The following is a 25723-nucleotide window of genomic DNA, read 5'->3' on the forward strand; positions in this document are numbered from 1 at the left end:
GTAGTTGAACAAGTTGGGTTTAGTACTCATTGAAGTGAGGGAAAATATTCATCCTAGACAAGTTTGAGGCATTTCTGTAAGAAGCTGTTAGAAAGAATCTATTATAGGATTTAGGCTTTGATTGGGTAACTCGGGGGAGGGTCTAAAGAAGTGAGAGTTTGCTCTAGATTGAGTGCTGTCAGAAAGCGGGGGCAATTCTATGACTGGCTATCCCAGGGAATCTTAACTATACAGAATGCAGACCAGACTGAGGATAAAGCTGTGATTGATGGTAGAGAAGCGTAAGTCACTCATGTTAGCTTAGAAGGGGATGGGTGTTTGGTATTTTGCAGGTTTCATGGTGATCTTGTTTTTGTCTCACTTCATCATGATCTCAGAGTGACTTTGTTTGATATAAATGTTCTAGGAGATTTTTAGATCTCCAACAGAAAATCCATGTTGCTTAGCTGGGAGTGTCAGCTCAGTTTTCAGACGTCAGGGGCTGTCTCTTCCTTGGTATTTCATTCTTTCTAGGTACTAGGCACTTTGTTAGGCACTTAGGATGCAAAAGTAATTGCAGTTTTGGACCGTGAATTTTAAATCATTATAACTATGTTCAAACAAATCTTTATTGGCTGGGCATGGTGGCTTATACCTGTAATCCCAGCACTTTGGGAGGCCAAGGCGGGCGGATCACCTGATGTCAGGAGTTCAAGACTAGTCTGACCAACATGGTGAAACCCTGTCTCTACTAAAAATACAAAAATTAGCTGGGCATGGTGGGGGGTGCCTGTAATCCCAGCTACTCAGGAGGCTGAAGCAGGAGAATTGCTTGAACTAGGGAGGCAGAGGTTGCAGTAAGCTGAGATCACACCATTGCACTGCGGCCTGGGTGACACAGCGAGATTCCTTCTCAAAAAACAAAACAAAACAAAACAAAACACATCTTTATTAATCAAAATAGGAACGATTACAATCAACACATTTTTGCCAAAGAGAAATAAGTTTGTGTAGCGTAAAAATCCATGCTTCAGGATTTGACAAACTCTTGGAAAACATTTTCTGCATCCTGCTGTTTGTGGATGTGTTTTCCCTGCAAAAAGTTGTTGAGATGCTTGAAGAAGTGGTATTTGGTTGGCGAGAGGTCAGATGAATATGGTGGATGAAGCAAAACTTTGTAGCCCAATTCATTCAACTTTTGTGTTGGTTGTGTGATGTGTGGTTGGGTGTTGTTGTGGAGAAGAATTGGCCCTTTCTGTGGACCAGTTGGCCCTTTCTGGCTGCCTGTTGGTCCAATGTGGACCAATGCTGGCTGTAGGCACTGCAGTTTTCAGTGCATCTCATTGATTTGCTGAGCATACTTCTCAGATGTAGTGGTTTTGCCAGGATTCAGAAAGCTATAGTGGATCAGACCAGCAGCAGACCACCAAACAATGACCATGACCTTTCTTTGGTGCAAGTTTGGCTTTGGGAAGTGTTTTTGAGCTTCTTCTCGGTCCAACCACTGAGCTGGTCATCACTGGTTGTCGTGTAAAATCCACTTTTCATTGCATGTCACAATTGGATTGAGAAATAGTTTGTTGTTGTTGCATAGAGTAAGAGATGACCCTTCAAACCAATTTATTTTTTAAATTTTTGCTCAGCTCATGAGGCATCCACCTATCGAGCTTTTCACCTTTCCAATTTACTTCAAATGCTGAATGACCATAGAATGGTCAACGTTGAGTTCTTCGGCAACTTCTTGTGTAGTTGTAAGAGGATCAACCTTGATGACTGCTCTCAATTGGTCATTGTCAACTTCCAATGGCCAGCCACTATGCTGCTCATCTTCAAGGCCCTCGTCTCCTTTGCAAAACTTCCTGAACCATCACTGCGCTGTACATTTCTTAGCAGTTCCCAGACTAAATGTGTTGTTGATGTTGCAAGTTGTCTCTGCTGCTTTAAGACCCATTTTCAACTCAAATAAGAAAATCACTCGAATTTGTTTTTTGTCTAACATAATTTCCATAGTCTAAAATAAATATAAAGAGCAAATAATAAGTCATTAGCAAAAGTACATGAAGCAAGAAATGTGCATTAAAATGATGTATAATATAGCCACATTTATTTAAGAATATATTCTAATATCAAACAGCAAATTTCAACAATGCAAAAACCACAATTACTTTTGCACCAACCTAATAGTTGCTGAACAAGTCTTGCCCTACCAAAGCTCAGTACAATGGAGAAGAAAGATCAGCTCCAAAGTACAAGATTCTTATATGCACCTTGTAATATTCTTTGCAAGGAAGGAGTGATGCTCAGAGGTGCCATACAACATAGACTAGTAGTAGTAGAACTGGGACCAGAACCTATGCCTTTTTTTTCCCCTGCCATGGCTCCTTTTTTGACGTGGGTGATAACACCAGGAGTTATGACAAATGCTAGGGAACTGACCCTGTTCTTTTATCTCTACTCTTCATGTCCTTCCTTCCTTGCTTCCTGACTTCAGAACCCTGCACGCTACCTGTGAGACAAGGAAACTGTAATCATGATGCACAGCGCTGGTATTTTGACTTTAAAAATTATCGCTGCACACCCTTCACATACAGGGGCTGCAAAGGGAATGCCAACAACTTCTTGAGTGAGAATGACTGCAGAACGGCCTGCATGTTAGTTGGTGAGACCCGTATTCTGGAAATCTGAGGGTCTAGTTTAACTAGAAATAGTATACCAGTGAGGTTATAGGCTCAGGATTTGAGGTTAAAGTTCCTTGGTTCAAGACTTAACTCTGTCATTCACTGGCTGGGAGGTCTTGGGCCAGTTGCCTGCCTTTATAAGCTTCAGTTTCCTTGTCTATAGAATGAGGTTAATAACAGTATTTACCTAATGGAGGGGCTCTGCCAAAAATGAGATAGTGTATAGAAAATGTTAATAGATCTTGGCCAATGTGACCCAAAAGCCAGGTGTGCTCCCTTGGAAGAAGGTGTTTCCTCATGATAGTAACCTGTTGAGCATCATACTGAGGATTTGTGTAAGAATGGAATCCCATGGAGTAAGTGTCCACACTGGAGGTGGAGAGTAGGGTGGGGTGAAGGTGAAGGCTGTGGATTTATTCCTTAGTATAATGGTCATCACCAGCAATGTTGAGAGACAGTGTCCTACCAAACTTAGAAGTAAAATGACCTGAATTAAAATCTGACTTTTCCCACTTGCTGCTTTTTTCACTTCTTTGAGTTTCAGTTCCCTCTTCTGTAATTCTGGAGTCACAGCAAACAGCTCATTGAGTTGTTGGTAGGATTATACATTATTTAAAACACAACGACTTGATATAGTGGGGGTCCCGTGGTGTGGGTTCACTAAATGGTAACAATTGAGATGGTGACCAGTGATCTTCACAATGCAACACTGTGTGATTTATGAGGCAGCATTGCAATTTCGACCACAGATTGTGAGGCAAGCTGAAAAATGTACCATTACTACCACTTTACAGATGAGAGAACAGAGGCAGAGAGGTAAAGTTAGTTGCCTGAGGACCCACAGTTGGTCAAGAGTAGGGATGGAATTTTAATTCCATGGACCCATGGGCCTGAACGTCCAAGGCAATCCTGGGACCTGACTTGAAACTAAGACCACAAGCTTCCCTTCATGGGAAGCTCTAAGGAATCACGATGCTGTGGACAAGACCCTTGTCTCCTCTCCCAGGAGCCATCAGGAAGAGGAGGCCAGGGAAATGGGCTTGGGTCGGTTTGTGGAAAATTTAGGTTAAGACTCAGAGGCAACCTGATAATACCTCTGGGAGTTCAACACATCATAGCCTGAGCCTGACCTGGGAAGCCCTTGTAGAATTTGCAGTCAGATGAGGAAAAGAGCATACATGCACAAAACCCCAAAGAACTGATTTAAATACCACTTATGTCTTAATGACTCACAAAATTGTGTTTCCAGCCCTAATCTGACTCCCAAACTCCACTATCTGCTCTACATCTCCACTTGGACCTCGCGAACATCTCATGTTGAACTTGCTTAAACAGAACCTTGGGCCAGGCACAGTAGCTTACACCCGTAATCCCAGCACTTTGGGAGGCTGAGGCAAGTGGATCACTTGGGCTCAGGAGTTTGAGACCAGCCTAGGCAGCATAGTGAGACCCAATTTCTACGATCAACAACAAAAAAACAAAAACAAAACAAAAACAACCAAAAACACAACAACAAAAAAACAGGCATAGTGTCACGCGCCTGTGGTCCCAGCTACTCAGGAGGCTGGGAAGATCACTTGAGAAGGTATGAAGATCACTTGAGCTGGGGAAGTTGAGGCTTAGTTGGGTGACAGTGGGAAACCCTGTCTAAAAAAAGAAAAATAAGCTAAACATAAACATAAACCAGTACCTCTTACCATCACTCCCCTAACGCAAACCTGTTCTATCCATGCTTCTCATCTTGATTGAAAAACTTCACAATCACACTTGATGCCTCTCTTTATCAATTAACATCCATTAAGTTAGGAAATAATTTTAGTTCTACCTTGAAAGTAGATCCCAAATCTGTTAAAACCTTACCACCTCCGCAGCTGCCACCCTGATCTGAGGAGCCATCTTCTTACTTGGATTACCCCAAAAGCCTCCTAAAATGTCTCCTTGCTTCTATCCTCCTTACAATCTATTATCAAAACAGTAGTTACAATGACCCTTTCAAAACATGAGTCAGGCCATATCACTTATCTACTGAGAACACTGCGATGGATCCCCATTTCATTCTAATAAAACCAAATACCCTAAAATGGCTTACACTGATTTGTGTAGATTTCACATAATTATCCCCATTTTATAGAGAAGGAAACTCACTAAGTAGCAGGACTGGGACTTTACCATGGGGCTTAAGGCACCAAGCCCAGCACGCTCTCTACCACATCCCATGATGTGATGAGACATTTCATTCTTCCACAGCCTATTGGAGATGGATAGGGTAGGGTGAACCAAGTTGCAGAAAGGGATACTAGCTTTGAAGAGAAGGAAAGGCTCTTTGAAGGGTGGTGGGATGGAGGTGAGGTTTTAAGAAGCTCACATTTGCTCTTATTTTAGTTAAGGATGGACAATGCCCACTCTTCCCTGTCACTGGACGTAAGGAGTGTCCACCTTCATGTCACAGTGACATCGATTGTCCCCAGACAGACAAATGTTGTGAATCCAGGTGTGGCTTTGTTTGTGCCAGGGCCTGGACAGGTAAGGACTGGGGATATACCTACCAAATCTATTGTGCATGTGGCAAGGATGCCATGCTGTCTCATGGAGTGGGGGGGGGGTGTCTTGAACCTCGGATGCCCCTTGGGCTCATCTTTGAGGATCCTTTGGAACCCCTTTTAATGCCCAACAAGTTATATTGACCTCTGAAGACTATTGTGCTATTCTTCAAAGCCAATAATTCATAGTATTGCTCTCTATTCTTCCCCAGGAAAACTTATTTTTTCCGAGTCTCATTCCTCAATGACTTGCAAGGTGACAATATTCACCAATTCATAAAAGATTCATAACCATGAGGTGTATTCCTAATAAGCCTTCATGTCTGCACAGAACTTCAGAGCATGCACATCATATTCATATTGTGTAAGACAGGCTGGGGAAAACATCAGTAGCAAATGATGTTGGATAGAAGCCAACTTTCCTGCCTCCTATAAGGCAGGTGTTTACTCCCCTGTGTAGTCCCAGGGATTGTCCAGGTATGGCTTTAAGGTTCTAAGGTTCAGTATAGCGTGGTGGCAGGAGTCAAAGGCTTTTCAACCTACTTCAACTTTTCTACTGGCTTTCTATGTGGCATTGGGCAACTCATTTCCCTCTAAATACTCCTCAATGCCTACAATTTATAAAACAAGAAGGTTCTGTGTGCTATCTAATACTCCTGCTACTTGTGGTTTTCTGGGGTTATATAACCCAGATCCATTAATTCTGTAGCAGCAGACAGGAATCCTATCAGATGGTACAAGTCAGAGATGGCAAGACTTTTCTTGATGCTCCTCAAGTTATCATAGAAAGTTGATACTCTGCCTCCTCCAGTCTATTGTTACTATAGGGGGAAAGGCAAGAATCTTAATCAGAATAAAACCTTGTTTGAGTTTCCCAAGATTCCCCAAATTTGTCTCAAATTATGACCAAGTATTTCAAGGTCAAGTGTTTTCTTTTACCCCATAAAGTCAAACAAGGTTTCTGCCCACGCAAGCCCTTGCTATGTGCCCAGATCGATAAACCCAGGTGCCTGCAGGATGATGAGTGCCCATTGGTGGAAAAGTGCTGCTCACTTTGTGGACTGAAATGTACGGATCCCAAGCATTGAATAGTAAGTAGAAAATATTATCATCAAAATCATTAATTATGAGTAGCATAATAAAGACCTGTCAGTTTTGTCTTGCATCCAACTTGCCAAATTATCTTAAGTATCACAATATTGAATGATGTTACTTTGATTTTATATATAATCCCATCATCTGAAAGTGATGATATATTTGACTTTTTTCAACTTCATGACTTTATTTTCTTGTCTTCTTGTGTTGTATAGAAGCTCCAAAATAATAATGAAAATAAAGGCAATGGCATCCATCCTTGTCTAGTTCCTTATTTTAAAGTCAATGTCTCCTGCAATATAAAAAGATATTTGTTGTTGAATTTGGAATGCATAAGTTTTATTGCACTTAAATTATTTTCTTTTTTCTTTTCTTTTTTTTTTTTGAGATGGAGTTTTGCTCTTGTTGCCCAGGTGTGATCTCGGCTCACTGCAATCTCTCCTTCCCGGGTTCAAGTGATTCTCCTGCCTCAGCCTCCCAAGTAGCTGGGATTACAAGCGCCTACCAACATGCCTGGCTAATTTTTTGTATTTTTAGTAAAGACGGGGTTTCACCATGTTGGCCAGGCTGGTCGCTAACTCCTGACCTCGGGTGATCCACCCGCCTCGGCCTCCCAAAGTGCTGGGATCACAGGTGGGAGCCACCGTGCCTGGCCAGTTATTTTCTTTTTAAGCTTATTTCCTGTCCATTTATAGCTACTACTGAAAATGACTGCTGAATTTTATCAAATACCTTTTAAGCATACAGTCACATAATTATTTTTCTCTTCTAATTTGTTGGCATAATAAATTATTAAATTTTCTTGAGTCATCCTTGCATTCTTAATAAACTTAATTGCAGTGTGTTGTGTCAATATATTATTGGTTCTTTTTAGCTAATAGTATAGTTTGAATTTTCACATCTATAGTCAAAAGAAAAATAGGTCTTTTTAAATTTGTTTTTCCTATTTGGGTCATATTACTTTCAAAAAATGAGTATGGGAACTAATTGGGCAACCTATCTACTTTTTCTATGCTCTGAAATATTTTACATAATATAGCAATTCAGTGTTTTTTGAAGGCTACCAAAATTCAGCTCCAAAAGCATCTAGATCAGGTTCTTTCTAGTGGTATATTTTAGTAATTTTTAAATATTTTGTCTTATAGTCTGCAGGTTTTCTACCTCCTCTTCTGCAAATTTTGGTCTTTTGTATTTTGGTAAAATTGATCCATTTTCCCTATATTTTCACATGTATTACTTTAGAGTAGTATACATTGTTCTCTAGATAATTCTTTTTAATTTTGGTTAATGCTTTTACTTGTACATTCATGTTTCCACCCACCTATTTACTCACTAATTATTCAATCCCTTTACTTACCTATCCATTCACTCAACACATATGCAAATACCCAATCCCCACTCACCTATCCCTCCTATCCTTCCACTGACACACTTTTCAGCTTAGCTCTTTGCCCACTCCATATGTCTATCCACTTACCTTTCTTACTCATCTTTCTTCTACAGACTCACTTGTCCATCTAGCCTTTAGTTAATCCTCCTATTACTGACCTCTCTCCTCTCCCTTTCTCTGCACACACACGCACACACTCTTTCATACCCATCAAAATACATATTCATCATTTCTATACTTAACTCTCTCCATCCACATACCAATGCACTTATCCACCTTTCATTCAAACAGCCTCCATCAATAGGCCCACCTATCCCATCACTACCCTATCCATCTTTACATTCAATTCAATCCACTTATTCACCCAATCATCCACCCATCCATAATCCATGCATTCATGTATCAAATATCCATGCTTTCTTCACTAATCTTTCTCCCTGCTCAACCATCTTCCCACTTATCACTCTACCGGCCACCCATCCATCCACATAGCTACCTACCTATTCACACACCTACCAATCCCCCCACCTACCTTGCTCATCCAGCAAGATGTACCTGAGTGTTTATTTGGGGTCTATTCATGTTTTAAGCACTGCGTTCTAGACAGAGACCTGTTTAATGGAGTTTGGAGCTTACCTGGGGGAGCAAATATATAACTTAGTAATACAGTTAGAGGCAGAGGGAACAACACAGGAAGGCAGTGACAGAGAATCAGTCCATGTGACAGGTCTTGGGCTAATGAAAAAGCAGGAGGTGTCAGGTACAGGCTGGTCTGGTTGGTTCTCGTTGGGGTCCCCTGTTCTAAGCACAGGATTGTTCCTGGGAGAGAATTGGCCTGGAGGCAGAGGTAGGACACCATGCCCCTCAATGAGAGAGGATGAAGAAAGGAGAGGCAAAACCCCAGATGGGTCCTCACCCAGCCTCCTTCAAGAAATTATTGGAGAGAAGGAGCCAAAACCATGATTCATCCCAAGTCCCAAAGACATAAATTTTATTTCATTTGCTTGGAAAGTGAGACGCATGGATGGGCCTGAAAATTAGGCAAGACAGAATGGAATGAAACAACCAGAAAGACAGTTAATTTATTTTCAATAAAATTTATGAAAAAATGCAGCCCTAATTGGGGACCCTGGGTACCATTGAGAAATATACTGACTTTGTGGGTGTTCAGCCTCTTTCTCCACTAAAGACATTACTTCATTCCTTTAGACTCACCCTTCCTCTCTACCTTCAACTCTACAGGAAAATATTATATCCACACCAACATCAAAACATGCCCTAGTGTCCTCTGGCAAGAACTTTCATGCTCAGTTCCCTCTTAATCTTATTTCTCACACTCACTTGCTGGGTGACATTTAGTCAGTATCCTCACTTCTGTGGGCCTTATGATTCCCATCTATAAAATGAGAAATAGGGCTTGATGGTCCCTCAGAGCGCTTCCACTTAGATATTCCAGTTTTCACTCTCTCCTGGGCTGAGTTTGTGAGAATATGGGAAATGAAATGAGTGAAACAGCACTGCTTAGGACATCTTGCTTGTTCATTAGAAATTCTAGCCAGGCCTGGTGGCTCATGCCTGTAATCCCAACTCTTTGGGAGGTTTAGCGGGCAAATTGCTTGAGGCCAGGAAGTGGAGACCAGCCTGGCCAAGGGCGATACCTCATCTCTACTAAAAATACAAAAATTAGCAGTGCATGGTGGTGCATGCCTGTAATCCCAGCTACTCAGGAGGCTGAGGCACAAATTGCCTGAACTGGTGAGGTAGAGGTTGCAGTCAGCTGAGATTGTGCCACTGCACTCCAGCCTGGATGACACAACAAAACTGTCTTTAAAAGATAAAATAAAATAAAATAAAATAAAAGAAAAGAAAGGAGAAGAGAAGAGAAGACAAGAGAAGAGAAGAGCAAAACAAAGAACAATTCAAATTTGGTAGTCTCTTTAAGTGAGATTGTCAAGTTGGTGGCATGGGACTGTTATGGGGGCTCTGTCTCTGATTCTAAATTTTGTGACCATATAGTCACTCTCTGATGATAAGGTTGTCTTTCTCTGGCCTCTGTCTGTCATGTAGGAATATTTGGAGAACAAACTTGGCCCAAAAGGGTAACACCTAGTTTGAGAAGAAAACGGGAGCCCTAGGGATAACATTTACTCTGAAAAGAGTGTCTCTCTCCTTCCCAGGACTGGCTGAGTGGCCGGTGAAGATTCCATGGCTGTAGGAATGGAAAGCTGTCCAAGTACCCCAGCACCTCTTTCCCACAGCTCCTCTCCTAGCCCAGTTAGAATCCCCAAAGTCTGCTGTGTTACTGAACTTTATTCCACTGTAGTCTCTCAGGCAAATCCCTTCATGACATAGTTCCTCAGCTATGAAGGAGCTTGCATTGATGATAAAGGCTCCCTCTAAGATCTGATATTCTCTCTTGCTCTCAGAGCCACGAAACTTTGAGAAACAGTCTCTGAAGACTCTGCTATCAGCCTGATTCCTCCCTTACACCCTGTTCTGTGGCAAATCTTTATTCTTTGGCCTTAGTCAATGAATATGAGTGAACCAAAGATAAAACCAAAGACAGAAGGATGGGAGGAAACTGTGGAAGAGGGAGAAAGGAACACGGAGACCATGGGGAAAGAGAAAAAGACTTAGGCACAGAGAGGCACAGATAAACAATGAGATACCAATAGACCGACAGGGACACATTGTCAGAGACAAGCAGAAGGGGTGCGCCCATAAGTGCGCACGTACGATGGAAAATGAATGAAGAATGAGGACACTCCACCACTCTCCAAGTTAACAAGATGAAGACCCAAGATGGTGGCATTCACTCTGAAGGCAGCCTGGAAAGTGGGAGACAAGCTTTGTCCACTCCCTGGGGTTGACTAGAGCCCTCAGCCCAGTGCAGCCTAGGGGTGTAAGGATCAAGATCCATTCAATAAGAGACCCTTCCTCCCAAGCTGTGAGCTGTGGGTGCCAGTTAGTCCCATTTGTAACCTTGGGAACTTAGTGTTCCCAGAAGAAAGCGGGTGGCCGGCTTGTCTCCAGTTCTTATATCCAAGGTGCAGCAGCTGAGTATTCCAAATTCTGGAACCACCAGAAAGGCTGGCCTCTCTTCAGCATGGGATCTTCGGGACTTTTGAGCCTCCTGGTGCTATTCATCCTCTTAGCGAATGTCCAGGGACCTGGTCTGACTGATTGGTTATTTCCCAGTAAGTATTGGCCTCAGCCCTTACCCTAGAGAGAGGGGAGTCTGCTGGGAGGAAGGAACAGGGAACAACTCTGCAGATCTGGGTTGCTTTCCACCATCTTAGCCCAGGTCTCGGGTTGGGAGAGGAGAGAGATCTTTGTAAGATCCCTCCTGTGGAAGATCCCTTCTGGGAATGTAGTAACCCCGACTTAGGCAATCCCCACTTTCAGCCCCTTTGAAGTGGAGGGCCTTTATCAAGGAGGTGGAAGAGAGTCATAGGATCTAGCTTTCAGGGGAGTTGCTACAGGAATCCGGGAAACCAAGGGACCTTCTCCTTACCCCGCGAGCAAAACAGGCCCCTTCCTTGAGGCATCATCTCTATTCACTCCTGGTTCTTTCAAATGTGGTCCCATAAAGTGTCCCTGTATCTCTAGGGGCTCACTGCTTTGAGATAAAGGACAGCATCCAGAAGTGCCTTTAAACTTCAGACACTAATATTCCATGACTATAATGTAACAATGATCATTATTATCATTTGCTGAACACTCAGGAAGTAAGGATTTCTGAAAAGGGATGTTAAAACTACAGAGGGATCTGGAATCAGACTTAGTGGGTTCAAATCTTGGTAGCCCTGTAATCTTGGGCAAGTTACTTACATTTTGTGGGCCTTAGTTTCTAAAGCACATGGGTGTGAAACTGCTCCTTCCCTAGGGAGATGTCCCACAATCAGAGAAGAATGAATTCAGAGAATGGGATGTGTGTACAAGGCACAGACAATGCCTGGACAAAAAGAAGTGCTGTGTCTTCAGCTGCGGAAAAAAATGTTTAGATCTCAAACAGGGTAATATTCAGAGCCGCAGAATAACCAACCCCTCCTCCCCCTGTCCTCACCTTCTGCTGTCCTGGACTGGCTTTGTGCCCTGATCGCTGAGGGCTGGTCTCTGGCAAAACTGCTGGACTTCGGAGACCTGCAATTTAGATTCATTACTGTGCCAAATATGGTGTGTGCCATTAGTAATGACCTTTTCCTATCAGGTGATGCCTGAGACTCAGTTTCCCAAAACAAATGACTGGTGAAGGAGTGGCATTGAATCAGATTCTTTTGGCTATTTGGATACCTGTCACTCTTATAATTTTTTGAGCCCCAGGTGGCCATTGTTGCCCTAACATATACAACATCGTTGCTGCAAGTGATAAATGAAGCAATTTATATTTCCTAACTTTTTTGCTATGGAGTGACCACCTCTCTGCCTACACAAATCCAGCTTTGCACCAAAACACCTCTCCTGACTGCTGCACAACAGACGGCTTTTCCTTTCTGCTGCATCTTAATTTCATGCCCATCTCCCTGGGATGCAAAAAGACTGACTATCGAAGATTTTTTTTATTCATTCAACAAATATTTATTGAGTGCCTCTGAGACCCACAATAGGATTTGATCTGCTCAGTGTGGTCAGGGAGGTTGGGATTGCCTTCTCTGAGAAAGCAAATCTGGAGTTGAGTTGAGAAAGATGGGTAATGTTTTAGGCAAAAAGTGGGTGGAAGGGTTTTCCAGGCACAGGGAGTAGCATGCACTAAGGCTCAATGGTGGGGCCTGGGGAGGCCAGAATGCAGAGTGAGCACGAGCATGGGACAAGGAAAACAGATTCTGGGTGGGCAGAGATCAAACGATTCAAGTATGGTGGACCAGATTAAAGAGTCTGGCCTGGATCGAAGGGCCATGGCAATCCACCGAGGCAGGGCATCACATGACAGGTTCATACTACATCTATAGAGTTTAAAATAGGAGGAACAGAGTATCTTAAAGGACTTCAAGGTGATAGAAATGGTGACTGGAACTAGAGGTAGCTGAGGGGATGAAGAAGAGTAGGACGTGCTCGAAAGGTATGTAGGAGGTAAAGTAAACAGGACTTGACAGAGAAGTAGAGTGGGCAGGTTAGGGGGCTAAGTCACTCATATGCTAGCAGGTAAGGATTCTGAATTCAGACATCCTGAGTTCAACTCCTACCTCCAGTTTTTACCAGTCTTTTTGTCTTGGATAAATTAACAACTTTCCCTCACTGTGCCTCAGTTTCCTGAGATAATAAAAGGATCAGTGTAGAAGGTTATTTTGAGGATCCAATTGACCTGCATGATGTGCTTAGAGCAATGCCTGGCACATAGTAGCCACCTGATACCTATTTGCTTATTTGTAATTCTTGGCTAAGGGCTCCTAAATAGCAGAGGTCATGCCTTTTCTCTGTTCCTTGAAGCATTAGGCACATAACAGGTGCTCAATGAATAATTTATTCAGTTTAGAACAGGATACATTTTCTTTTACCCTCAACATTCTATAAGGTTCTGTACTGTGCCAAGCTACCTATTAGGAACTGGGATGCCAAGATGGAAGCAGACACACTAGAAACTCACTCCCTGCTTGCCAGAAACTCACAGCCTCAGGGATGACACCGAAGATATAAACAAATGAAAAATGAGTGCACAGATTCTGAAGCAAGGTGTGGCAGTGAGGACTGTAGAATGGAGTCAAGGGAGACATCACAACAGTTGATGTGTGAGAAAGGTTTTGAAGGAAGAAGAGGAGTGTCACTGTGAGCAGTGCAAAGGGATGGAGGTATGGGGGTGGCACGGGGTGTTCAGTATTGCTGGAGCATGTGGCTGGAAGGGGTTCTGTGTCAGGGGAGGAGGCCAGCGTCACAGTAGGAGCCAGACAATGAAGGGCCCTATGGGTCATGGGAGGATATTGTCATGAAGTGAAGGTAGGTCTTATCTGTGGAATGACATGATAAGCCTGGTTCTCAGATCCATCAGATCCTTCCCTGTGGTGGGAAGCATGAATGATTGATTGGAGGGGCCAGGACTGGAGGCAGGGGATCAATCTGAGGTTATCTCAACAGTCCAGGCATGAGACAGTCCCTGAGGCTTATATTAGAGAGACTGGCAGAGAGGTGAGCTATAGGAAGTAAAAATCAACAGGACCTCATTGTTTAGCAGTGGAGATTTACCCAAATGGAACTGTGTAAGCATAATTTAGCAGGGACCTGCGTTTGTTTGGTAGAATTGCTATAACAAAGTACCACTGACTGGGAATCTTAAATAACAGAAATGTATTGTCTCAGGTTCCTCAGGCTAGATCCAAAGTCATGGTGTCAGCACGGTTGGTTCCTTGTCAGGGTTATGGGGAAGAAGCATGTTCCATTCCTCTCCCCTAGCTTCTGGTGGTTTGCTGAAAATCTTTGGTGTTCTTTGGCTTGTAGACACAGCACCCCAATCTCTGCTTTCACATTCATACGGTGTTCTCCCAGTGTGTTTGCATCTGTCCAAATTAACCTGTTTTTATAAGGACACCAGTCATGTTGGTATAGGGGCCCACCCTATTTTGGTCTGACCTCATTTTAGCTAATGTCACCTGCAATAACCTTATCTCCAGGGATGCAGATGCCCACTCTGGGGTCTCCTTGCACATGTGTGCAATATGTCAGTGGAGCTGTGCTCCTGTCGTGTGATAAGGGAAAAGGAGCCAATTCCGGTTCCATCTATAGTGGTTGCCAGGGAGAATAATAACAACTGTTTATTTCTGGAGTGGGCACACTGAGTTTTCAACTCTGGAGTCTTTCTGCAGATGTATGTGAAATGCCAAATGAAACTGGCCCCTGCCTGGCTTTTTTTATTCGGTGGTGGTATGACAAGAAAAATAATACTTGCTCCACATTTGTCTATGGTGGCTGCCAGGGAAACAATAACAACTTCCAATCCGAAGCCAACTGCCTGAACACCTGCAAGAATAAACGTGAGTCCTAGGGGCCCCGGTCTTTCATCCTCTCCAGTCTCATGCTGGGAGGTCTGGGTGTTGACTGGTCCTTTCCAGGACAGCTACGTCTTTGGCAGACCTGCTGCTGACAGAACCAGCTCTGATCAGGAGGTGAGAATACACCTGGCAAAGCGGTAGACAAAGCTACTTTCTGGGAACTGAGGATGAGAAGGGATGTAGAAGTAATCAAGGCTGGCAAGTATGGGGGGAGTTAGGAGGGCTGGAGGAAGGGTGTAGAAGTGGTGAAGTCTCAGAGATGAATTGCAGAAGAGGCACAGGACGTTAAACCTAGACACGCTGACCAACCAACCCTTCCAAGCCATCAATGTCTCAACATAGCTCTTTGCCAGCAAGTCACTCCTATTTGTTTTTCCTTGAAGGAGATGGAGAGCTCCCCAAAGCAAACCCACTTCTTTTTAGTGTTTTTCTGTGCAAAGATGTATAAGCATAACTTCAAGCTCCAAAGATAAGCTGAACCCAAGATACTCACCTGTTTTTGTCCTGCGTTCTCTACAGGCTTTCCCTGATTGGATAAGGATGGGCTGGAAGAACTACCAGAGTGTGGCTCATGCTCTGAGGACTGTTCGTGTACTTGACTGATGCTCCAGATTGACTTCCAGTTTCACTCGCAGCATCCCAAGATCTTAGCCCTTCGCCAAACAGAACCCTTGCATCTCCCTCCTTTTCCTCCATCTTTGGCTCTTTTGATGCACAATATCCTTCCGTTTTGATTTCATCTTTATGTCCCCTTTATCTCCAACTTCTAGAGCTCCCAGCTTATACCTGTGTCACTCTCAATTGTTTCCAATAAAGAACATGATGTAATCCTGTGCCTCTGAGGCTGAGTAATTGACATCTTTTTGGCACATTACACTTTGCAGAGTAAGGGATCATTGAGGCTTCTGGTGACATCATTCAAGGGAGTGAAGACAATCAGAACTTTGAGAGTTGAGAGCTCCAGGAATATTGTTATTGTTATCTTCTTCTGTTTCCACAAAAGATTGTAAAACCCTTTTTAGGCAAGGACCAAAGGACAATGCCTTAGTTTGGATCCTCTACAAACTAACCCTGGGAAAAGGGCATGGGTGCATGTAGTTTGTTTGAAAGATCGCCCAAGACATACAAGATGGGGAGTGGGATGAGTAATTCAGAGAAGAGAAGGGAAGAGAGAAGAATCTATTAGGAGCTTGGTACCACTGTGGCTGAATCCTACTGGTGACCTTTTTAAGAATCGCGTACAACAGGCTTACAAATTTTCTTTTTAAAAATATTTTATTTTATTTTAATTCTGGGATACATGTGCAGGACCTGCAGGTTTGTTACATAGGTAAGCCTGTGCCATGGTGGTTTGCTGCACCTATCAACCTATCACCTGGGTATTAACCCCGCATGCATTAGCTATTTATCCTGATGCTTTCCCTCCCTCTGCCCCCTCCACAGGCCACAGTATGTGTTGTTCCCCTCCCGATGTCCATGTGTTCTCACTGTTCAGCACTCACTTACAAGGGAGAACGTGCGGTATTTAGTTTTGTTCCTGCGTTACTTTGCTGAGGATAATGGCTTCCCGCTTCATCCATGTCCCTGCAAAGGACGTGATCTCATTTCTTTTTATGGCTGCATAGTATTCCATGGTATATATGTACCACATTTTGTTTATGCAGCCTATTGGTGATGCACATTTGGGTTGATTCCATGTTTTCGCTATTGTAAATACTGCTGCAGTGAACAAACTCATGTATGTATCTTTATAAAAGAATGATTTATATTTCTTTGAATGTATACCCAGTAATGGGATTGCTGGGTCAAATGGTATTTCTGGTTCTAGATCTTTCAGGAATTGGCACACTGGGAGCCGCCGATTAAGGCCCCCTTCCCCCAGGGTAGGTACCAGGTAGTCCCACTGATGGCCTCAGGGATCTGGTGTTCCTGACGGGGGAGTCTGGCTGGCTTGTCTCCATGACTGTCTCTTGGAGTGCTGGGCCACATCGGGGCCGGCAAAGCACAGAGGTAGGAGCTGCTGAGCAGCAGTTCTTAGTTTTGGTGCCATCAACCGGGCTAGTACTTCCTAAAATGGGACTCTCAGGACTTCTGCCAATCCTGGTACCATTCATCCTGTTGGGGGACATCCAGGAACCTGGGCACGCTGAAGGGATCTTTGGCAGTAAGTACTGGGGACTCAGTCCTTGCAACGGAGGAAGGAAATTCGGTGGGGAGGAAGGAACAAACAACAATTTTGCAGTTGAGCAATTATTTTCTCCACCTGTGCCTGGAATTCCGGGTGGGAAAGACGGGAGCTATTTGGAGTCTCTTGGTAAGAGACTCCCTTGGTGAATATAGGCATCCGAATCTGTGGCAACTGACTCCTTGTTGCCATTTCAAAAAGTTCTTCCTGGAGGTGCCTGGACCTAGAGCTCATGAAATGAACTGAGAAAGAGTAGTAAGCCCAAGGAAGTCTCCCATAAGAAAAACAGCCTGCTCCCCACAGCACTACCTGTGTCAGCTTCCAAATGTTCTCATTGCCGCCCCCACACCCACACCTACAGAGGATCCTAGCCCTTGGGGTAAAGAATGGACTCCAGAAGTCTCTTGGAATGCTGAAATGTGAAGACTCACAATTAGCAGCTAACTGTACTGAGCACTGAAAATTAGTGGTTGAAAGTGAGCACTCAGGAGCCACACATTGTAGGTTCAAATCCTGGCTCCATCCCTGAGTAGCTGTGTGACCTTGGGCAAATTCACATAACCTCCTTGTGCTTCCAATTCTTCTGTTTATAAAATGTGAATATTAAGAGTACTTACCTATAGATCTGTTTAAAAAAAAAGAAAAGAAGAAAATACAAGAAAAAAGAAAAGGAAAGGAAAAGAAAAGAAAAAGAAGAAAAAGACGAAAAAAGAGAAGAGAAAAGCAAAGAAAAATTCGATTCAGTAGTCTCTTTAGGTGAGATTGTCAAGTTGGTGGCATGGGATTCTTATGGGGGCTCTGTCTCTGAAACTAAATTTAGTGACCTCATAGTCACTCTCTGATGATAAGGTTGCCTTTCTCCGGCCTCTGTCTGTCATGTAGGAATATTTGGAGAACAAACTTGGCCCAAAAGGGTAACACCTAGTTTGAGAAGAAAACGGGAGCCCTAGGGATAACATTTACTCTGGAAAGAGTGTCTCTCTCCTTCCCAGGACTGGCTGAATTGCCGGTGAAGATTCCGTGGCTGTAGGAATGGAAAGCTGTCCAAGTTCCCCAGCACCTCTTTCCCACAGCTCCTCTCCAGAGCCCAGTTAGAATCCCCAAAGTCTGCTGTGTTACTGAACTTTATTCCACAGTAGTCTCTCAGGCAAATCCCTTCATGACATAGTTCCTCAGCTATGAAGGAGCTTGCATTGATGATAAAGGCTCCCTCTGAGCTCTGATATCCTCTCTTGCTCTTAGAGCAACAAAACTTTGAGAAACAGTCTCTGAAGACTCAGCTATCAACGTGATTCCTCCCCTACACCCTGCTCTGTGGCAAATCTTAAATCTTTGGCTTTAGTCAAAGAATATGAGTGAACCAAAGATAAAATAAAAGACAGAAGGATGGGAAGAAACTGTGGGAGAGGGAGAAAGGAACACAGAGACCATGGGGAAAGAGAAACAGACTTAGGCACAGAGAGGCACAGATAAACAATGAGATACCAAGGGACTGACAGGGACACATTGTCAGAGACAAGCAGAAGGAGTGCGCTCGTAAGTGCACACGTACGATGTAAAATGAATGATGAGGACACTCCACTGCTCTCCAAGTTAACAAGATGAAGACCCAAGATGATGGCATTCACCGGAAGGCAGCCTGGAAAGTGGGAGACAAGCTTTGCCCACTCCCTCGGGTTGACTAGAGCCCTAGCCCAGTGCAGCCTAGGGGTGTAAGGATCAAGATCCATTCAATAAGAGACCCTTCCTCCCAAGCTGTGAGCTGTGGGTGTCAGTTAGTCCCATTTGTGACCTTGGGAACTTAGTGTTCCCAGAAGAAAGGGGGTGGCCGGCTTGTCTCCAGTTCTTATATCCAAGGTGCAGCAGCTGAGTATTCCAAGTTCTGGAACCACCAGAAAGGCTGGCCTCTCTTCAGCATGGGATCTTCGGGACTTTTGAGCCTCCTGGTGCTATTCATCCTCTTAGCGAATGTCCAGGGACCTGGTCTGACTGATTGGTTATTTCCCAGTAAGTATTGGCCTCAGCCCTTACCCTAGAGAGAGGGGAGTCTGCTGGGAGGAAGGAACAGGGAACAACTCTGCAGATCTGGGTTGCTTTCCACCATCTTAGCCCAGGTCTCGGGTTGGGAGAGGAGAGAGATCTTTGTAAGATCCCTCCTGTGGAATATCTCTTCTGGGAATGCAGTAACCCCGACTTAGGCAATCCCCACTTTCACCCCCTTTGAAGTGGAGGGCCTTTATCAAGGAGGTGGAGGAGAGTCACAGGATCTAGCTTTCAGGGGAGTTGCTACAGGAATCCGGGAAACCAAGGGACCTTCTCCTTACCCCGCGAGCAAAACAGGCCCCTTCCTTGAGGCATCATCTGTATCCACTCCTGGTTCTTTCAAATGTGGTCCCATAAAGTGTCCCTGTATCCCTAGGGCCTCCCTACTTTGAGATAAAGGACAGCATGCAGAAGTTCCTTTAAACTTCAGACACTAATATTCCATGACTATAATGTAACAATGATCATTGTTATCATTTGCTGAATACTCAGGAAGAAAGGATTTCTGAAAAGGGATTTTAAAACTTCAGAGGGATCTGGAATCAGACTTAGTGGGTTCAAATCTTGGTAGTCCTGTAATCTTGGGCAAGCTCGTTAAATTTCGTGGGCCTCAGTTTCCACATCTGTAACATGGGGATATTAATAGAACTTCCTTCATAGAGCGATTATAAAGATTAAATGAGATCATACACTTAAAATGCTTAGAAGAGTGCTCAGCTTATGGTAAATACTTAGCAAATGTTAGATAATATGACTGCGCATCTGTTACTCGGATGAGGGCTTTATATACGTTGTCTCATTTTTTTCTCACAACTCCGTAAGGTCAAAATGATTTTACAGATGATGAAACCAAGGTTCAGAGAGGGTCAGAATTCAGACCAAGAGTCAGAATTCAAAATCTTAACTGGCTCCGGGGTAAGTGATACTAATTGCTGTTTAATACCACCACCTAGAGGAACTTCCAAACACCGATTCCTCAACAAAGCGAAAAAGACCAGATCAGCTTGATTCAGTGGCCCGCAATTGGGAGATTTTGCCTTCCAGGGGAACTTTGTAGTGCCTGGAGACATTTTCTATTGTTACAATCAGGGGGTGCTACTGGTGTCTGATGGGAAGAGGCCTGGGATGCTGCTGAACATCCTACAATCCCCAGTTCAGCCTCCCCAAAAAAGAATTATCCAGCCCAAATATTACTGGTGGTTGAGAAATTCTGCCTTAGATGGGATGGAGCTGGGGGGGGCGGGTGGGAAGAGAGGGAGGAGTGGTCAGGGGGAAAGGAGGGTGTATGCAGTAGGGAAGTGAGTGAGGCCACCCTGAGGAAAAGAACTCCTGGGGGCAAGCAAAGTGGAAGCAAACTTCCCTGACTCTCTAGAATTGCCTTGTGTCTGGCAAAGCGGGGAGACACTACGCTCTCTAAGGCACATGGGTGTAAAACTGCTCCTTCCCTAGGGAGATGTCCCACAATCAGAGAAGAATGTGAATTCAGAGAAAGGGATGTGTGTACAAGGCACAGACAATGCCCAGACAACAAGAAGTGCTGTGTCTTCAGCTGCGGAAAAAAATGTTTAGATCTCAAACAAGGTAACATTCAGAGCCGCAGAATAACCAACCCCTCCTCCCCCTGTCCTCACCTTCTGCCGTCCTGGACTGGCTTTGTGCCCTGATCACTGAGGGCTGGTCTCTGGCAAAACTGCTGGACTTGGGAGACCTGCAATTTAGATTCATTACTGTGCTAAATATGGTGTGTGCCATTAGTAATGACCTTTTCCTATCAGGTGATGCCTGAGACTCAGTTTCCCAAAACAAATGACTGGTGAAGGAGTGGCATTGAATCAGATTCTTTTGGCTATTTGGATACCTGTCACTCTTATAATTTTTTGAGCCCCAGGTGGCCATTGTTGCCCTAACATATACAACATCGTTGCTGCAAGTGATAAATGAAGCAATTTATATTTCCTAACTTTTTTGCTATGGAGTGACCACCTCTCTGCCTACACAAATCCAGCTTTGCACCAAAACACCTCTCCTGACTGCTGCACAACAGACGGCTTTTCCTTTCTGCTGCATCTTAATTTCATGCCCATCTCCCTGGGATGCAAAAAGACTGACTATCGAAGATTTTTTTTATTCATTCAACAAATATTTATTGAGTGCCTCTGAGACCCACAATAGGATTTGATCTGCTCAGTGTGGTCAGGGAGGTTGGGATTGCCTTCTCTGAGAAAGCAAATCTGGAGTTGAGTTGAGAAAGATGGGTAATGTTTTAGGCAAAAAGTGGGTGGAAGGGTTTTCCAGGCACAGGGAGTAGCATGCACTAAGGCTCAATGGTGGGGCCTGGGGAGGCCAGAATGCAGAGTGAGCACGAGCATGGGACAAGGAAAACAGATTCTGGGTGGGCAGAGATCAAACGATTCAAGTATGGTGGACCAGATTAAAGAGTCTGGCCTGGATCGAAGGGCCATGGCAATCCACCGAGGCAGGGCATCACACGACCAGTTTCATACTACATCTATAGAGTTTAAAATAGGAGGAACAGAGTATCTTAAAGGACTTCAAGTGATAGAAATGGTGACTGGAACTAGAGGTAGCTGAGGGGATGAAGAAGAGTAGGACGTGCTCGAAAGGTATGTAGGAGGTAAAGTAAACAGGACTTGGCAGAGAAGTAGAGTGGGCAGGTTAGGGGGCTAAGTCACTCATATGCTAGCAGGTAAGGATTCTGAATTCAGACATCCTGAGTTCAACTCCTACCTCCAGTTTTTACCAGTCTTTTTGTCTTGGATAAATTAACAACTTTCCCTCACTGTGCCTCAGTTTTCTGAGATAACAAAAGGATCAGTGTAGAAGGTTATTTTGAGGATCCAATTGATCTGCATGATGTGCTTAGAGCAATGCCTGGCACATAGTATCCACCTGATACCTATTCGCTTATTTGTAATTCTTGGCTAAGGGCTCCTAAATAGCAGAGGTCATGCCTTTTCTCTGTTCCTTGAAGCATTAGGCACATAACAGGTGCTCAATGAATAATTTATTCAGTTCAGATCAGGATACATTTTCTTTTACCCTCAACATTCTATAAGGTTCTGTACTGTGCCAAGCTACCTGTTAGGAACTGGGATGCCAAGATGGAAGCAGACACACTAGAAACTCACTCCCTGCTCGCCAGAAACTCACAGCCTCAGGGATGACACCGAAGATATAAACAAATGAAAAATGAGTGCACAGATTCTGAAGCAAGGTGTGGCAGTGAGGACTGTAGAATGGAGTCAAGGGAGACATCACAACAGTTGATGTGTGAGAAAGGTTTTGAAGGAAGAAGAGGAGTGTCACTGTGAGCAGTGCAAAGGGATGGAGGTATGGGGGTGGCACGGGGTGTTGAATATTGCTGGAGCATGCGGCTGGAAGGGGTTCTGTGTCAGGGAGGAGGCCAGCGTCACAGTAGGAGCCAGACAGTGAAGGGCCCTGTGGGTCATGGGAGGATATTGTCATGAAGTGAAGGTAGGTCTTATCTGTGGAATGACATGATAAGCCTGGTTCTCAGATCCATCACATCCTTCCCTGTGGTGGGAAGCATGAATGATTGATTGGAGGGGCCAGGACTGGAGGCAGGGGATCAATCTGAGGTTATCTCAACAGTCCAGGCATGAGACAGTCACTGAGGCTTATATTAGAGAGACTAGCAGAGAGGTGAGCTATTAGGAGGTAAAAATCAACAGGACCTAATTGTTTAGCAGTGGAGATTTACCCAAATGGAACTGTGTAAGCATAATTTAGTAGGGACCTGCATTTGTTTGGTAGAATTGCTATAACAAAGTACCACTGACTGGGAATCTTAAATAACAGAAATGTATTGTCTCAGGTTCCTCAGGCTAGATCCAAAGTCATGGTGTCAGCACGGTTGGTTCCTTGTCAGGGTTATGGGGAAGAAGCATGTTCCATTCCTCTCCCCTAGCTTCTGGTGGTTTGCTGAAAATCTTTGGTGTTCTTTGGCTTGTAGACACAGCACCCCAATCTCTGCTTTCACATTCATACGGTGTTCTCCCAGTGTGTTTGCATCTGTCCAAATTAACCTGTTTTTATAAGGACACCAGTCATGTTGGTATAGGGGTCCACCCTATTTTGGTCTGACCTCATTTTAGCTAATGTCACCTGCAATAACTCTATCTCCAGGGATGCAGATGCCCACTCTGGGGTCTCCTTGCACATGTGTGCAATATGTCAGTGGAGCTGTGCTCCTGCCGTGTGATAAGGGAAAAGGAGCCAATTCCGGTTCCATCTATAGTGGTTGCCAGGGAGAATAATAACAACTGTTTATTTCTGGAGTGGGCACACTGAGTTTTCAACTCTGGAGTCTTTCTGCAGATGTATGTGAAATGCCAAATGAAACTGGCCCCTGCCTGGCTTTTTTTATTCGGTGGTGGTATGACAAGAAAAATAATACTTGCTCCACATTTGTCTATGGTGGCTGCCAGGGAAACAATAACAACTTCCAATCCGAAGCCAACTGCCTGAACACCTGCAAGAATAAACGTGAGTCCTAGGGGCCCCGGTCTTTCATCCTCTCCAGTCTCATGCTGGGAGGTCTGGGTGTTGACTGGTCCTTTCCAGGACAGCTACGTCTTTGGCAGACCTGCTGCTGACAGAACCAGCTCTGATCAGGAGGTGAGAATACACCTGGCAAAGCGGTAGACAAAGCTACTTTCTGGGAACTGAGGATGAGAAGGGATGTAGAAGTAATCAAGGCTGGCAAGTATGGGGGGAGTTAGGAGGGCTGGAGGAAGGGTGTAGAAGTGGTGAAGTCTCAGAGATGAATTGCAGAAGAGGCACAGGACGTTAAACCTAGACACGCTGACCAACCAACCCTTCCAAGCCATCAATGTCTCAACATAGCTCTTTGCCAGCAAGTCACTCCTATTTGTTTTTCCTTGAAGGAGATGGAGAGCTCCCCAAAGCAAACCCACTTCTTTTTAGTGTTTTTCTGTGCAAAGATGTATAAGCATAACTTCAAGCTCCAAAGATAAGCTGAACCCAAGATACTCACCTGTTTTTGTCCTGCGTTCTCTACAGGCTTTCCCTGATTGGATAAGGATGGGCTGGAAGAACTACCAGAGTGTGGCTCATGCTCTGAGGACTGTTCGTGTACTTGACTGATGCTCCAGATTGACTTCCAGTTTCACTTGCAGCATCCCAAGATCTTAGCCCTTCGCCGAACAGAACCCTTGCATCTCCCTCCTTTTCCTTCATCTTTGGCTCTTTTGATGCACAATATCCTTCCGTTTTGATTTCATCTTTATGTCCCCTTTATCTCCAACTTCTAGAGCTCCCAGTTTATACCTGTGTCACTCTCAATTGTTTCCAATAAAGAACATGATGTAATCCTGTGCCTCTGAGGCTGAGTAATTGACATCTTTTTGGCACATTACAACTCTGCAGAGTAAGGGATCATTGAGGCTTCTGGTGACATCATTCAAGGGAGTGAAGACAATCAGAACTTTGAGAGTTGAGAGTTCCAGGGTTATTGTTATCTTCTTCTGTTTCTACAAAAGATTGTAAAACCCTTTTTAGTCAAGGACCAAAGGACAATGCCTTAGTTTGGATCCTTTAGAAAGCAACCCAGGGAACAGGGCATGGGTGCAGGTAGTTTGTTTGAAAGATCTCCCAAGACATACAAGATGGGGAGTGGGATGAGTAATTCAGGGGAGAGAAGGGAAGAGAGAAGAGTCTATTAAGAGCTGGGTACCACTGTGGCTGAATCCTACTGGGGACCTTTTAAAGAATCATGCAAAACCGACTTATAAATTTTCTTTTTAAAAATATTTTATTTTAAGTTCCAGGATACATTTGCAGGACCTGCAGGTTTGTTACATAGGTAAGCCTGTGCCATGGTGATTTGCTGCACCTATAAACCCATTACCTGGGTATTAAGCCCCACATGCATTAGCTATTTATCCTGATGCTTTCCCTCCCCCTGCCCCGTCCAGAGGCCACAGTGTGTGTTGTTCCCTTCCCCATGTTCATGTGTTCTCATTGTTCAGCTCCCACTTACAAGTGAGAACATGTGGTATTTAGTTTTGTTCCTGCGTTACTTTGCTGAGGATAATGGCTTCCGGCTTCATCCATGTCCCTGCAAAGGACGTGATCTCATTTCTTTTTATGGCTGCATAGTATTCCATGGTATATATGTACCAGATTTTCTTTATGCAGCCTATCGTTGATGGACATTTGGGTTGATTCCATGTTTTCGGTATTGTAAATAGTGCTGCAGTGAATGTATCAGGCATGTATCTTTATAAAAGAATGATTTATATTCCTTTGAATGTATACCCAGTAATGGGATTGCTGGGTCAAATGGTATTTCTGGTTCTAGATCTTTCAGGAATTGGCACACTCTCTTTCACAATGGTTGAACTAATTTCCATTCCATTCCACTGACAGTGTAAAAGCATTCATGTTTCTCCACAGCTTTACCAGCATCTGTTGTTTCTTGACTTTTTAATAATCACCATTCTGACTGGCATGGCGTAAACCCGGGAAACGGAGCTTGCAGTGAGCTGAGATCTGGCCACTGCGCTCCAGCCTGGGCTGCGACAGAGCGAGACTCCATCTCAAAAAAAAAAAAAAAAAAAGAAAAAAGAAAAAAGAAAAATAAAACATAAGAATAGACATGTCAGGAGAAGTGTGAAATTAGAAAGAAGGAAGAGAGCTAGCATACTCTTAACCTCCAAACTCCCCCTGGGAAATAGGAGACTCTGGAGTTAAACCTCCCCTTCTGCTAAGAGAGCCTGGAAAGCGCAAGACAAGATGTGCCCGCTTTCCCTGGTAGACCAGAAAGCCTC

The 25723-nt window shown here is 44.0% G+C and overlaps 3 protein-coding genes and 1 long non-coding RNA gene across 10 annotated transcripts in view; 3 read left to right on the forward strand and 1 right to left on the reverse strand.

Moving 5' to 3' along the window:
• LOC105496446 (WAP four-disulfide core domain 8) overlaps positions 1–8218 on the forward strand; it is a 20505-nt gene extending 12287 nt beyond the window's left edge. Inside the window, exons 4-7 of the mRNA XM_011766867.2 lie at positions 2471–2638; positions 5040–5180; positions 6146–6288; positions 6681–8218. Coding sequence (XP_011765169.2) covers positions 2471–2638; positions 5040–5180; positions 6146–6285 — 449 coding nt within the window. The 3' untranslated portion in view covers positions 6286–6288; positions 6681–8218. The remainder of the gene's footprint in view (positions 1–2470; positions 2639–5039; positions 5181–6145; positions 6289–6680) is intronic.
• Positions 1–19701, reverse strand: part of LOC105496447 (uncharacterized) — a 23483-nt gene extending 3782 nt beyond the window's left edge. The window contains exons 1-6 of one of the 4 annotated variants that reach the window (XR_011613295.1): positions 19172–19701; positions 11749–11825; positions 11514–11666; positions 8215–8318; positions 6344–6584; positions 960–1990 (exon numbers count right to left, since the gene is read on the reverse strand). This is a non-coding gene — a long non-coding RNA (uncharacterized lncRNA). Of the gene's footprint in view, positions 1–959; positions 1991–6343; positions 6585–8214; positions 8319–11513; positions 11667–11748; positions 13469–17464; positions 17636–19171 lie in introns of those variants that run through there. The other 3 variants (XR_011613297.1, XR_011613294.1, XR_011613296.1) reach the window with 3 other exon arrangements.
• LOC139358446 (epididymal peptidase inhibitor) lies at positions 10001–15497 on the forward strand. The gene is given in 5 exon segments (XM_071079218.1): positions 10001–10879; positions 11569–11593; positions 11595–11698; positions 14477–14644; positions 15182–15497. Coding segments are annotated over 5 exon segments (399 nt in total). The 5' UTR covers positions 10001–10788; the 3' UTR covers positions 15193–15497.
• On the forward strand, positions 17813–24284 carry LOC105496448 (eppin). 4 transcript variants are annotated; one of them, XM_071079217.1, is made up of 5 exons: positions 17813–18854; positions 19713–19805; positions 20340–20471; positions 23360–23417; positions 23955–24284. In XM_071079217.1, exons 1-4 carry the CDS (start codon positions 18764–18766, stop codon positions 23368–23370), a joined length of 327 nt encoding a protein of 108 aa, XP_070935318.1. In that variant the 5' UTR covers positions 17813–18763; the 3' UTR covers positions 23371–23417; positions 23955–24284. The 4 variants fall into 4 exon arrangements, with proteins under 4 accessions (XP_070935318.1, XP_070935317.1, XP_070935315.1 ...); XM_071079214.1 differs by having other exon boundaries at positions 18362–18854; positions 23250–23417; positions 23955–24278; XM_071079216.1 differs by lacking the exon at positions 23360–23417 and having other exon boundaries at positions 18221–18854; positions 23955–24283.
• Positions 24285–25723: the final 1439 nt, after the last annotated feature.

This window comes from Macaca nemestrina, chromosome 15 (genome assembly GCF_043159975.1).
Source record: "Macaca nemestrina isolate mMacNem1 chromosome 15, mMacNem.hap1, whole genome shotgun sequence".
Classification (NCBI taxonomy): domain Eukaryota; kingdom Metazoa; phylum Chordata; class Mammalia; order Primates; family Cercopithecidae; genus Macaca; species Macaca nemestrina.